The sequence below is a fragment of the Zingiber officinale genome, chromosome 5A (genome assembly GCF_018446385.1).
Source record: "Zingiber officinale cultivar Zhangliang chromosome 5A, Zo_v1.1, whole genome shotgun sequence".
NCBI classification, from domain to species: domain Eukaryota; kingdom Viridiplantae; phylum Streptophyta; class Magnoliopsida; order Zingiberales; family Zingiberaceae; genus Zingiber; species Zingiber officinale.
Window position 1 is genome coordinate 122,105,986 of NC_055994.1, and position 15,642 is coordinate 122,121,627.

The following is a 15,642-nucleotide window of genomic DNA, read 5'->3' on the forward strand; positions in this document are numbered from 1 at the left end:
TGGCGTATTTGAATTTGCATTTAATTTTGAACTCGAACAAACTGACAGTGCCGAACTTCTTGGATTAACTTTGAAATCTGAAAATTGTTCTCAGGGCCAAGAAAGAAGAACCTACTCCAAAGGGCCCATGTTACCATTGTGGTAAAATGGGGCATTAGAGAAATAATTGCAAGATATATCTTGAGTCCATGAAGAAGAGAAAGGCATCTGATGTCCTATCTCCTTTAGATATCTTCGTTATTGAGTGTCATACCATTTATTCTAACACTTGGATATTGGATACTCGGTGTGGCTCACATATATGTAATGACATCATACAAGGGCTAAGGAATAGTAGAAGATTAGTCAAGGGAGAATCAAATTTGTGAGTTGGTGACGAAGCAATGGTTGCTGATATAGCCATTAGAACTTATTTGCTAAATCTTCCTAGTAGACTAGTTTTGGAATTGGTTAATTATTATTTTGTTCCTATGTTAATAAATAACACTATTTTTATTTCTTATTTAAATAAAAAAGTTTTTATTTGACTTTTAGTAATAGTTGTTGTTACATAACTTTGAATGGAGGTCTTTCTGAAACTAGAACATTATATAATGACATCTATATGTTAAATACATCCGATGACTCATGCTTAAGAGGCAAGATGACTAAGTTGCCTTTTTCTAGGAAAGGTGAATAAGTGGGAGAGTTGCTCAGTCTTATATATAATGATGTATGTGGACTGATGTCAACTCAAGCACGAGGAGATTATAACTACTTCATTACCTTTATTGATGATTAGTCACGATTTAAGCGTATGTTTTTAATGAAATACAAGTATGAGGTTTTTGAAAAATTCAAAGAATTTAGAAATGGAGTAGAGAAACAACTTGGCAAAAGTATTAAGATAATTTGATTCGATCGAGGTGGTGAATATTTAAGTCAAGAGTTTCAAGATTATCTGAGGGACAATGGAATATTGCCTCAATAGACTCTGCCTTATATGCCACAATACAATGGTGTATCAGAGAGATGAAATTGAACCTTGTTGGACATCGTTAGGTTAATGATGAATCATGCAAATCTTCTAAAATCCTTTTGGAGTTACGTACTTGAGATAACTGTTTACTTGCTGAACAGAGTCCTGACTAAGATAATCTCTACTACATTTAAGAAATGGACTAGTAAAAACCCTCATTTATCTTATTTAAAGATATTAAGTTGTCACGCTTATAAAAGGAGGACTGTATCAGATAAGCTAGATGCTAAGTCTGATAAGTGTCTATTTATTAGTTATTCTAAAGAAAATAGGGGTTATCAATTCTATCATCCCTTGGACAAAATGTGTTTGTTTCAAGGCATGTTGTATTTCTAGAGAAAGAATTTCCCTTGCAAGAAAACAATGGGAGTAAGGTTAAACTAAGAGTAGTTCAAGTGACTCAAATAGACACAAATGAGATGCCTTATCTAGAACCATAGCTGATTACTTATCAGGGTGAGATAACAACTGAACCTGTTGATGCACCACTTCTTCGGAGATCTAGTAGGATACGTCTAATTTTTGAGAGATGAGTTTCTCATAAGTTAATCAAGAGATGTGTTACTAATTAAGGATGAGGAGTCTACTAGTTATGAAGAAATTATGAAAAGTTCAGAAAGAGACTCATGGTTTGAAAACTATGAAATCAAAAATAGATTCCATGTATGAAAATCAAATTTGAAACTTGGTGGACCCACCCAAAGGTATAGTACCTATTGAGTAAAAGTGGATTTTCAAGAAGAAAACTGACATAGATGATAATTTGATAAACTACAAAAGGTGATTGGTGGTAAAAGGTTATCGTCAAAAATATTGTATTGACTATGACAAAACCTTCTCACCAGTAGCCATGTTTAAATCCATTCGGATACTCTTGGCTATAGCATCTCATCATGATTATAAGATATGACAAATGAATGTAAAAATAACTTTCCTTAAACAAAATCTGTTTGAGGATGTGTATATGATATAGCTCGAGGGTTTTCACATATTTTAAAAGAAATAAAGTATACAAGCTTCAACAGATCATTTATGGACTAAAGCAAGCATCCATGAGTTGGAATATCTATTTTGATGAGTTAATCAAAGAGTTTGATTTCTCACAAAATCTTGATGAACCTTATGTGTACAAAAAGGTTAGTGGGAGTCTGATTGTGTTCCTAGTGTTGTATGTTGATGACATATTATTTATAGGAAATGATGTGTCAATTCTATAGTCTTTTAAACTTTCCCTTGTGAAGATTTGTTTGTTTACTGGCTGATAGTAGACACGATATCCTTAAACTGTTCTACCATCTATGCAAGCATTGACATATTTCACCCAAGACTCTCCCTAATACAACTCAGTTCTCATGAGTATGTTCGTTCTTGGCCATGAACACGCCTAGTTCTGCGAAGTTCTAAGAATTATGCCTCTAATTCTCTTCGAAGCAGCCCCACTTCTTTCTCACATAGGTGATCTCTTAAGAGTATTTCTCATTACTCTACTTGGATCATTAAAAGTCGTATGCTCAACCTCCAACCTTCATTGATCCATTGGGTCATTCCCCCATAGTGAACAATTTTGTCGGTATAATTAAGTTATCCCTTTGAACCTAGTTCTTAGGATCTCCAACCTGCATAGGTTGGGTTTTCTTTGCACCAACATTTCTCATCAGCATCAAGTTCATCCCTCGCGATGAGCTTGCAACTAACTCTCTGTTTAACCTCTTGGTTAATGGATCTACAAGGTTATCTTTTGACTTCACATAGTCAACAGCGATAACTCCCGCTGAGAGTAGTTATCTAATGGTATTATATCTACAACGTATATATTTAGACTTATCATTATACAGATAGCTCTGTACTCGATCGATTGCTAATTGACTATCGCAATGTATGAAAATTATCGGTATAGGTTTCGGCCATCTTAGAATATCTTCTAAGAATTATTGTAGTCATTCAACCTCTTCACCGCATTTGTCAAAAATCACAAACTCAAATTCCATCGTAGATCTGATTATTACCGTTTGCTTAGAATATTTTCAGGAAATAGCTGCACCTTTCAGAGTGAATACATATCCACTCATAGACTTAGAGTCTTTTATGTCATATATCCGACTCATATCACTATATCCTTCAATCACAGTAGCATATCTCATATAGTATAGTTCATATTCACGAGTATACCTCAATTACCTCAGTACTCTTGTTATTCCTTCCTAATGCTCAACACTGGAATTACTCGTGTATCTACTCAGTTTACTTACTGTGTAGGCCAAGTCTAGTTGTGTACAACTTATCAGGTATATCAAACTTCCAATCACTCGAGAGTACTCTATTTGAGAGATACTTTCATCTCAATTTTTTGATAAATGTTAACTCGTATATATCAGCATTCGTGACAATGCAATATCAACTTTGGTTAATTTTTCAAGAATCTTGTCAATATAATGAGTCTGACTAAGAACAAGTTCTTTTGTTATTCTAAGAATTTTGATTCCTAGAATCACATCAGCTAGGCCTATGTATTTCATATCAAATATTGAGTTCAACATGTCCTTAGTAGATTTGATTACCTTATCATTACTCCCAATGATAAGTATGTTATCTACATATAAATACAAGATAACGCAATCATTGTTCCCTTGGGACGGTCTAGTGGCTAGCGCATGAGGTGTTGCCACCATGAGGTCTGGGGTTTGAATCTCGGCAAAGCCAAGGTAAATGCCTCCCTTATATGTTAGTCACTATTCCAAAGGCTAGTAGCTGCCCGTGATTTATCTCCTCCGTGTTGGCCCTGGGACGAGTTGGCGAAGGCGCTGGGGGCGAGCGTATTCGCCTTTTGCCACCAAGATAATGTAGTAATTGTCTGTGGCTTTACACATTTATTACACTCAATGATTTTGAATCCATATTCCTTCATGACATTATTAAATTTCTCATGTCACTGCTTTGATGCTTGTTTCAAGCCATATAATGACATCACCAATCTATAAACATTATTTTTCTGACCTGGTACAGAAAACCCCTCAGGTTGCTCCATGTAGACTTCCTCTTTTAAATCCCCATTTAGAAAGACTATCTTTGAAGAATAGAGAAGGAGTGATAGAGGGGGGTAAATATTGCTCCGTTAAAACTCTTTTCTTTTCGTAATGATTCATAAAATGAATATCAAAGCGACAAGGAAAAATAATACAAAAGACTCAAGTGGTTACTTGGTTCAGAGCCTATATCAACTCCTACTCCAAGACCCGCAATCCTTTATTGCACTGTTGGGCAATTCACTATAATCCTTCTTTCTGAAATCTCTAGAAACAAGAAATTCGTACAATGAATAATATAAGATAGTAACAACCTACTATCTTATTTAAATTAAGTACAATGCAAGCTATATAAAATTATACCGATAAGGAGTAGATAATTAAGCATGTTGGCACTTCTTAGTGTAGCAGTTTACACGTGGAGTTACAACGCAAAACAGTTGAGTCATGAGTAAAATGAGACAGAGTGATGTTTAGAGAGATTTCTTGGCTTAGTGCTCGAGGCTTGCTTTTATACGTGTTGATCGGTCAACTGAAAAATCGTTCGGTCGACTGATCCATTCGGTCAACCGAACCCTCTATCGGTCGACTAAGCATTGTGCTTTCCTTCTTCACTGAGATCTTATCTTCGCCTCATTAATAGCATTTATTGTTCGATTGACCGACTAGTGTAGTTTTCCTTCGCCGAGATATGCCATTAAGTCTTCATTAATGCAATGATCGTTTGGTCGACCGATCCCTGTGGTCGGTCGAACGATCTACCTAGCTTCCTTCTCTGCTTCTGATTGATCTGATCTGTGCCATATCTGCATGGTTCAGTCGGCCGATCCATGGGTTCGGTTGATCGATCAGTCACTTTACCAAGCTCTGCTTCGAATGATCTCTAGTATGAATCAACTTGGTTCAGTCGATCGGACCTAATGTTCGGTCGACCGATAAACTTCGATTCCTGCAAAATAGTTAGAACAAAAGCTCCTTCAAAATAGAGTTAGTACAATAATATATGAATAATAGTAAGATGCATGAGTCACTACTAGAAAAAATACCTATTAGGACACTTTCTTTATGACACCTATTAGAAAGTGTCATTATAAATCTGTTATAATGACGCTTATTAAAACTGATAATATTTTTAGAAAAAATATCATATTAGATGATTTATGATGACACATTTTATAAGTGTCATAATATTATAAATATATTAAACCTTTTCCAAACCTAAACTTTCCCTACCCATCCACCTGATCCTTTCATTTCCTCCTTGCAGCGCCGCCCGTTTTCTTCCCTCTCCCACCCCCTTCTTTCCTTCAACGTAGTCAGGTCCTCTCCCACCCCCTTCTTTCCTTCAACACAGTCAGGTTCTTCCCTCTCCGTAGCAAGCAAGAGGAGCTCAAAGGTAACCTATTTCTTATTTCTTCCCTCTTCGCAGCATCGCGCGCTACCTTGCCAGGTGACGAACAACCACTTCGCCTATGGCTGCACTCAGGGGGCCACAGCCTCGCCAAGCTAGTGGTTCGCTAACGGCCGGTTCTCACATGAACTCATGTGAGGGAGCCGATGGCTCGCCAAGTAGTCGATTCACAAACGATCGCATACGAGGGGTGGATGCCTCGTTGGGCAGTGGCTTGTTGCGAGGTAGCGACATCGCTACCTGCTTTTGAAATTCTTGCCCTTTTCTTTTTTCCCCCAATTAATTTGATCTGCATTGGTTGAATAACTATAGGAATTTTAATCATAAATTGGTTGATTTTGTTGACTGTGAATATAGTAGAGAAGTTACTTTGTTGTGTTTGTTGTTGGTAATTATGCATGATGCTTGTGATGTTTGTAATTGAGATTATGTGTTTGTCACAAATAAAAAAGAAGAGTCCAAGTAGGGAAGAGGAGATTGTAAATTCTAAACTCTTGGTCTCATTCTTGGCTTTATGCCTGTATTTCTATTAAATGCTATAAAAATACCTTCGGAATTGTGACTCAGATATTTACTTTAAATAAAAATAAATCAATCAAAAGTTAGTACCTAATATCATCTTTTGGAATTTGGTTATCAAAACTTAGTAAATATATTGAAATTGGCTTCGTTTCTCATCATTAGCATGCACCAATGGTGGTTTTTGACTTTCATAAAAAAAATAGTGGTTATTGATGAGTAGGACAATGCTTCTCTAAAGATAAGTACACAAAGAGGACATAGGAAACATAAGTTGAGTGAATAACCATAACATCTATTTCTTTAGAGTGGCATGCATATTTTCCATGTCAAACTAAACTAAAAGTAGATAGATTGAACTTTGTTCACTTGCATGGTCTAACTATTTCTATGTTTATATACCTTTAAAATCTCCTTTTATGTAATTTACAACACGTATTTATTAAATGATAGCTCACTCATATATCACCCTTTCTTATGTTTTAATGGCTTTAGAAGGAAGTAGTTGCAAACTTTGATTTTTCTTCTCTGCTAGTATGTTGTGTGAAAGCTCTTGTAATCATTAACCATAATCTTATATGTGCAGGCAGGCTAAAGCTCCACTAGATTTTGATAGTTCTTTGTATAACCAACTAACCCTATAAAAGATGTCACTGTATGGAGATTAGTTCATGTAAATTTGATATTAGACTAAATGTTTAGTAGGAAATCTCTGTAGAATCTATTTTTCATTATCAGATTTGATAAATTGATAGCAACAACACTACTAGACTTGGGTAGTGAAAAATTGGAAAGGACAAATAAAAAAGAAGTAATTTGTTTAGCAGAAAAGAAGCATGGCATGCGTTTGTACAAATAGTTAATGGAAAAATTGTGATGATGTAATAAGTTGTGATGATGTGGGGGATGAATTGAATATTATGGATGGTGCCTAATTGTGATGATGTAATAAGTTGTGATGATGTGGGGGATGAATTGAATATTATGGATGAAAAAGGCACCGCTCTACTGTAAAACTTTCATAAATCATCTAAGGTTAGGAATATTACTCTTGCCGCTTGTTCCCTTGGCAGAGTGAAATTACCCTTGCACACTTTATGAGTTGACCTTTGGAACTTTGTGTAGTGCATCAAATTGCATAGCGCATCAAATTGGATAGTGCATCAACAAATTTTCACTTGAAGACCTTTTATCTCTCATGTTGAACTATCAACCAGAAATGTGAAATATATCACAAAATATTATGAAATCCTCTTAGAAAGTATTTGCTCAACTGGTATACAATGTTTTATTAGTTTTGTATTCTAAATTGGTTGCAGCATTGTTTTGACATTAAATGCTAAATTCATAGTGATATCAGAATCATCAATTCATAGTTATTTTGTCGACATATTTTCCTTTGGCTTGTAGATACACAAAAAACTTTTGCTTATTAATAGTGGGTACACCAAACACATCAACTAGTTTTATTGTGTTTATTTATCCTTGCCTACTGTAACTCTAGTCATCAGGATGAGATGATTATACTTATTGCTCTGTCAATGCGATTACTTGTTTCTTTGACTGTGCAAAATGGTGGAAGAAAGGATTTTAGAACCAGAGATATCAATGATGGAGATCTTGTTGTGAAGAGATTAATTACAACAAATACTAATGGCATATATACTATACAGATCTGCAGATCTTTCTCTATCTTACTGGTAAGACTACTACTTGCAAATTTTTTCATGCATTGCTTTATACATAATAACTCTTTTATTTATGTTTTTGTTGTTTGGACTTACCTATTGATTGATTTTAAAAAGATTATATTGAATTGTGTTTAATTCGTCACTATTAGTAAAGTAGGACACTTTTTCCTACTAGATTTTGTGGAAAATTATGCTCCTATGGAAGTTGATCCTTTATAGGAACTCAGCAAGTCAGACATTTTTCAAATAGGTGTACTATTTACATACTGCTAAGTTAATGTAGGCTTCATTCTTCCCTAACCTAGTTTATTTTAGAGGATTTATTTGTGAATTCTCAATCTAGGAAGGAGAATTAGATAATTCCTACAATATGTTTCTTTTAGTTTGTTTAACTTAATATCTAGCATATTTGGAACATTTACAATATTTACTTTGTTTAACTTTCTTTTAGTAAAGTGATCAAAGTATGGATAGGTTCTTGCAGACTTCTGAAGATAAACTCTTTGATGAAATGCTGATGTTGGACCAGTTCGATTTTGCTACCAAAGAAATTCCTCCTTTGGGCAAGGCTCTTTCAAACATCATAAATTTGGCAAATGAGGACAACGATTTTGGTTCTTATGGCTTATTTATCCAAGGCTTAGATTGTAAACTCTATACTCATACTAATGATGTGAGGAGTTATGATGATGTGGTGAATGAATTGATTGTTTTGGGTGTAAATTTTTTCTATTCTATATAATGGGTGAATTGAATGTTGTGGATATAAATTTTTTCTATTCTATATAATGGGTGAATTGAATGTTGTGGATATAAATTTCTTCTATTCTATATAATGGGTGAATTGGAATAATGTGTAATTTTTTTTTTCTTCTATATAGTGAGTAAATTGTGATGTGTAATTTTTTCTATTCTATGTGGTGTGGTGGGTGAATTAAGATTATATAGTTTGAATAAATATTAGTTATAATATTATAAATTATCATTATTGGTATATTTTATTATCTTTATATAAAAATATAAGACACTTATAATTGTCGATATAAATTAGTTTATGTGACATTTAAATTTATCTTCATTGTGATAATGATAAGACATACATAAATGTCTTTAAAATATTTTATCCTGACATTTTCAATTGTCAGTGTATCCTTAGAATTAAGACATTTTTGAAGTTAACATAGATACTTTATAATGACATTATATAAATGTCAGGAATATCAGAGGGTCTATGCTAACACCGCATTTCAATACATTTTTCAGTGATGTCACCATAGCTTTAGTGTCATTATAAGTATACTATAAGGCCGTTTATGTGTGTCCTTAAAGAGCATTATACTATAAGGGCGTTTATGTGTGTCCCTGTGGTCGGTCGAACGATCTACCTGGCTTCCTTCTCTGCTTCTGATTGATCTGATCTGTGCCATATTTGCATGGTTCAGTCGGCCGATCCATGGGTTCGGTTGATCGATCAGTCACTTTACCAAGCTCTGCTTCGAATGATCTCTAGTATGAATTAACTTGGTTCAGTCGATCGGACCTAATGTTCGGTCGACCGATAAACTTCGATTCCTGCAAAATAGTTAGAACGAAAGCTCCTTCAAAATAGAGTTAGTACAATAATATATGAATAATAGTAAGATGCATGAGTAGTAATAGACAGTAAGACTGTCTTGATCTCAACTTGGAAATCTTCTTGATTTCTTCAGTTGGATCAGTAACCTAGAGTTTGTTCCTTCCCATAATACGTCCTCACTGTCGTTCTTCTCCAATTGCTTACCTCAATCTACTTGCCAAACATGATCCTCCAGACTTGTTTGGACTTTCTCTGCTCAGTGTCTGATCTCTGATCCACTAAGACTTTTCCTGCAATACTATATTAGCCAATAGCAATAATAGTAATACAGAATACTATGGTAAAACTAAACCTAGATTTACTAAGATCCACTAGTGGTCGACCGTGCACGGTTGACCATAAACCATCCGATCAACCTTGCTTGGAGTTTCCTCCTCCAAGACTTTCTATTACCTAAGGTTACCTCCCCCTAGGATTTTCTCCATCTGGTTTCACTCACCAGAACCTAGAGTTACCTCCCTCTAAGGTTTTCTCCACCTAGCTTCACTAATCAGGATCTAAGGTTACCTCCCCTTAGGGTTTTCTCCACCTGGCTTTACTCACCAAGACTCAGTATTGGATTGGCCCACCAGAGATTCGATATTTGGTCCTCCAGACCTATCGAATCCACCTGGCTTCCATGATCTATCAAGATTTCCCTTGCCTAACCATAACTAGGACTTCCCTTGCCTAATCGTAGTTAGGACTAGTCACTCGGTTGACTTCTCAACCTTGCCTAGTCGTGACTAGGACTTCCCTTGATCAAGCTCTATTAAACATATTTATCGGACATTAAAACCTTAGAGGGCAATTGCACCAATAGTCTTTACATATATTTGATGTATTTTGAGATTCCATAGAGTGGCTATAGCCAGCAATACTCTAATGGAAGTTATTCTCGATACGAGAGAATATGTATCAAAGTAATCAAGTATCAAAGTAATCAAGGCTTTCTCATTGTTGATATCCTTTTATTACCAATATGGCCTTATACTTATCAATTGTACTATTTGCCTGCCTTCACTTTCTTCTTGAAAATCCACTTGCAACCTAGTAGTTTACTTCCGGGATAAAGATCCACAAGTTCTCAAGTGTGATTTTGCAAGATAGATTCTATCTTAGATGCAATTGTCTCTCTCTATTAAGGTCGATCAGAAGAACTTACTACATCTAAGTAACTCCGGGGCTTACTTTTCAACATAAAAGTGATAAAATTCGATTCGTAGGATTTTTCTACTCGAGTTCTTTTGCTCCATCTAAGCTCAACCTCAACTAGTTCATCATCTTCTTCTTCATCTTGCGTTTCATATGCCCATTTTGAGGAGATAGTATCCTCTCAGGTCTTATACGGAAACACATGCTCAAAGAACGAGACATTTCTCGATTCTATTATGGAGTTCTTGCATATATCTGGTATTTATGACTCATATACAAAAAATCGATATGCACTGTTGTTATGTGCATATCCAATAAATATGCAATCAACAGTCTTTGGTCCTATCTTAACCATTTTCAAATCAGGCACCAACACTTTGGCAAACACCCCCATATTAGTAAATATTTGTAGGACGGTTGTCGTCCATTCCACAACTTATAAGGACTCATCTATTTTCTTGCGGGGTGCCTTATTTAAAAGATAATTAACTGTTAACACAGTTTCCTCCCACATGAATATGATCTCTGGTAGTCTAGGGCTTAATAGAAGAGCATTCATCATCTCCTTTAGAGTTCGATTCTTACACTCAGTAACTCCATTTTCCTGAGGAATATAAGGGGCTATTATTTCGTATCTAATCCCATGTTCAACACACAACTCAGTGAACGGTGATATATATTCACCGCCTCGGTCACTTTGAACCACCTTAATCTTTTTATTAAGTTGATTTTCAACCTCATTTTTATAGAGAGTAAATTTTTCTCTAGTTTTATCCTTACTTTTGAGAAGATATACATAACAGTATTTTGTGTCATCATCTATAAACGTGATAAAATATTTATTACCACCACGTGTTGGCGTACCGTTTAGGTCACACATGTTAGTGTGGATTAGGTCAAGTGGTTCGTTACTTCTTTCAATATATTGAAAGGATGATTTTATCATTTTTGCTTTAACACAAATCTCACACTTGTATTTTGGGTCAAGGTAGAATGTAGATATGCTTTGCATGTTTATTAATCTACGCAACACATCGTATTTAACATTGTTAGAGTGTATACTAAAAGCCTAGCTTTTGTATAAACATTTATTAAGAAATAAAAGAATCACATTGGTCAATATTTACATTTATTTGTTAAATGTAATTGTTCAATTAATTTATATAGTAGATAACATGGTGTGTGGTGTCACACACAGAAAATCATGTTGTCGGTTCTTTATGAATTATAAACAGTTGCTCACGACTAAGATGGAAAGGAACAAACCATTGAAATAGTCGTAGTGTAATTAGGTATTAGTTTATCTTGACTAATAAATTACACTAGTACACTCTAAGCGTATTGAGTAGGACCATTTAAGGTAAGTTCTTTTTATACTGACTTGATAAAAGAACTAGACCTTAGTTATTATGGAAGTGTGTGCTCTTAATCCTAATATAATAATAAGCATATATATTTAGTATTTATTTCTTTGACTTATCAAAGGGTGAGACTTAGCTCGATAAATCAATAGGGCCGATAAATTGGGAAATGATATTACTTATAGTGTGTGTTGGTGATTATAGAGGGAAACTGTGTCCTAGTTATCTAGGTTGAGAATGTCCCTAAGAGGAACTCATAAAGATTGTCATGTTAAACCCTGCAGGTGGACTTAGTCCAACATGATGATAAGGTTGAGTGGTACTACTCTCGGACTAAGATATTAATTAAGTGAGTTGTCAGTAACTCATTTAATTAGTGGACATTCGACATCTTAAACACAGGGAGACTAACACACTCATAATAAGAAGGAGCCCAAAATGTAATTTGGGATTGGTGCGGTAGTTCAATAATAGTTCTTTAGTAGTATGAATTATTATTGATGAAATTAAGTTGTGTGTTAGGGGCGAACACGGGAAGCTTAATTTCATCAGGAGACCAAAACCAATTCCTCCTCTCGGTCCCTATCGTAGCCTCTTGTATATAGAGATTTATACCCACCACATACTCACTTCTTACCCACCTTTATACCCATCCTATTGGGGCCGGCCAAGCAAGCTTGGAACCTAAGCTTGGGCCGGCCAAGTAAATAGGATGAGTTGAGTTGGTGTGGCCAGCCCTAGCTTGAACCCAAGTTTGGTGTGGTCGGCCACATCATATTAAAAAGGGATTTTTATTAAAATTATTTCTTATGTGGATATCATGGTTTTAAAAGAGAGTTTGAAATTTAAATCTTTCCTTTTATAGCTTTCTACAAAAGATTAAGAAAAAATTTGAAATCTTTCCTTATTTGTTGATTGAAAGGTAGATTTTAATTTTGAGAAAACTTTCCCTTTTTAACCATGTTCATGATTTAAAAGAGAGTTTAAAAATTAGATATTTATTTTATAAAGCTTCTACAAAAGATTAAGAAAAGATTTGATATCTTTCCTTATTTGTAGATTGAAAGAGATTTTAATTTTTAGAGATAACTTTCTTTTTATCCACATGTTTAAAAGAAAGATTTTAATTTATAAACCACCATGAAGGGAAAAAATATTGAAGAAATTTTTTATAAATTTCCGGAAGCAAATTAGGAAGTTTTAATTCTTGTGTGAATTAAAATTTCCTTGATTGGGAGAAAAGGTGGCTGGCCATTATTATTGAGAAAAGGAAATTGTTTTTAATTAAAATAATTTTTCTTTTTCATGGCAAAGGAATTAAGGAAGTTATTATTTAAATTTCCTTATTTTCCAAGACCAAGGATTATAAAAGAGGGGGTAGAGGTGCCTTCATGGCTAACGATTATATTCTTTTTCTCTCCCTCTCTTCCTTGTTGTGGCCGGCCATAGAAGTCTTCTCTTCTTCCTTTTCTTTCTTCTTCATTGGCCGAACCTCATCATCTCATGGAGCTTGAAGGTGGCCGGATTCTAGCTTGGAGAAGAAGGAGAGAAAGGAAGCATCCCTTGGAGCTTGGTGGTGGCCGAATCTCATCCTTTCATGGAGCTATTGTGGTGGCCGAATATTGCTTTGAGAAGAAGGTGGCTTAGGTGGATTCTCATCTCGGTAGATCATTGCCCACACAACGTTCGGGATAAGAAGAGGAATACGATAGAAGATCAAGAGGTTATTTTGCTTACAAAGAAAGGTATAACTAGTAATTGTTTGCCGCATCATACTAGTTTTCTTTGTATAGTTATTTTTGGAAATACCAAACGCAAGATACATATGATTTTAGAGTTTTCGGATTTGTTTCGAATTTGTGTTTTTTTTGTTTTATTTTTTGAATTTGTGATTCGATTGTTCTTTTTGGTTAACCTAGTGTTATTTAAGGAAATTAAATATTAGATTTCCTTAAAAGGCTTTGTCTAGGCGGTGGTGGTTGCTCCCATATCCGAGAAGGTCATGTGCCTCGCCATGCAGTCCTGGAAGATAATTTTGGAAATTAATATTTAATGAAATTAATAATATAGGTGGATTTGAATCAATAGTGTTAAGTTCCGCTTGCGATTCAAATCTAAACCATTAAGAACAAATAAGTTAAATTTGGAATCAATGATGTTAAGTTCCGTCTGCGATTCCTAATTTAACTTCTAAAGAACACAATAGGTTATTTAAGGAAAGGTTCGACACTTGTACAAAATTTTTATACAGTGGAGCCGGCACGATTTTCCTAGGACTAACCAACAATTTGTATCAGAGCTAGGGTTTGCCTCTGTGTATTTGGTTTTCAAATTAGGTTATGCACATGTCATACATAATTTAGGCAGGATAATAGTAGGATGTGCTAACTTTGTGGTTGCAGGATCCAACTATTATGGCTTATAGATGTTGTGTGTGATTGAACCCCTGGACATGTCAAGGGCATTATTTTGTGTATGCATGATTGTATGTAACTAATACAGCAGGAGTTGTATTAGCCCTAGGATTTTATAATTTTATTTTCGATCTAGATTACATGTACATTCCCTCGTGGAATATAGGATCGATATATGTAAAATTCTATTTTTGTCGCGGATCGGATTCTTGCGAGGCATGGTACTTTTGGAGCACTAGAGGCGCAGCGGAATAAGAAGCAAGATGGATGCGATGACTCGACCCGATGGAAGTGGCTAAAGATGGCAGCAGCTAGGGTTGGAGTACACGGAAGACGGTGATGGAAAAAGGCCATAATAGTTAGAAAATAAATTTCCATATTTATTGCTTTTATTTACTGTGATGTGTGTGTATGCATGTGATGTATGCTAGGATAGTTTAAAATTCCTCACTTTAAATAACTAAGTGGGAGAGGGATTTATTTTAATAAATTCCACGGTCTCCATTACTGGTTTGTAAATGATGCAAACAAACTTGCGCGTTGGCTCTGAGTGCCTTCCTCCATATCGGATGAGTTTGTTTGCGGATCACCAGATCAAACTTCCATTTTGGATGACTATAGGAAATTAATTAAGAGCGTGTGATCTTCCCCATCGGAAGGGGCACAATCTTATTAATGGACTTAGTGTCAAGTAATGATATACACTTAGGCATGTCTAATAGTATCCTCCCCATCGGAGTCACTGCTATTATTTGTGTGACCGAAGAAAACCAACTATTAATTTGTCATAAAGATAGGTTGACAAGATAATAAAATTAAAACCCCCTCTTACAAATGTTGAGATTTTGTATACATCCACACTATCGTAGCATACAAAAATTCATGGTGTATGAGATAATTTTATTTGTCAGTTTGACAAGGAAATAAAATGGGAAAACCCCCTCTAACAAATGTTTTGTTTTGTATACGTCCACACTATCGTGGCATACAAAATTCACGGTGTTTGAGGTAATTTTATTTGTCATAAAGACTTATTGACAAGATAATTAATGGGTAAAATCCTCCTCTAACAAATGTTTGAATTTGTATACATCCACACTATCGTGGCATGCAAAATTCACGGTGTTTGAAGTGTTGGTGAATTTAAATGATATTGTTTTGAGGAATCAATATTATTTCAAATTCAAAGAATTTGACCAAATATTTGATAGGCCAACTATTAATTTTATTTGTCATAAAGTTAGGATGACGAGATAATAAAATTAATGGATAAAATCTCCTTTTTGATTTTGTATACGTCCACTCTTTCGTGGCATACAAAATTCATGGGGATTTTAAGGTGTTGGTCTTGACTAAATTTTTTGTGATTCTTAGGATTTAAAATGTCTGTCAATCCCCTAGTTGTTATACTATAGAATAGACTTAGTAGTCCCAA

General features: G+C 34.9%; 1 protein-coding gene across 3 annotated transcripts; it reads left to right on the forward strand.

Moving 5' to 3' along the window:
- The first annotated feature begins 5,264 nt into the window (after positions 1-5,264).
- LOC121981525 lies at positions 5,265-8,479 on the forward strand. Of its 3 annotated transcripts, XM_042534092.1 has the most exons (4): positions 5,265-5,361; positions 5,471-5,676; positions 7,558-7,671; positions 8,147-8,479. In XM_042534092.1, exons 2-4 carry the CDS (start codon positions 5,599-5,601, stop codon positions 8,402-8,404), a joined length of 450 nt encoding a protein of 149 aa, XP_042390026.1. In that variant the 5' UTR covers positions 5,265-5,361; positions 5,471-5,598; the 3' UTR covers positions 8,405-8,479. The 3 variants fall into 3 exon arrangements, 2 of the variants coding, with proteins under 2 accessions (XP_042390026.1, XP_042390025.1); XM_042534091.1 differs by having other exon boundaries at positions 5,265-5,676; XR_006111831.1 differs by having other exon boundaries at positions 5,265-7,671; positions 8,137-8,479.
- The last annotated feature ends 7,163 nt before the right edge of the window (positions 8,480-15,642 follow it).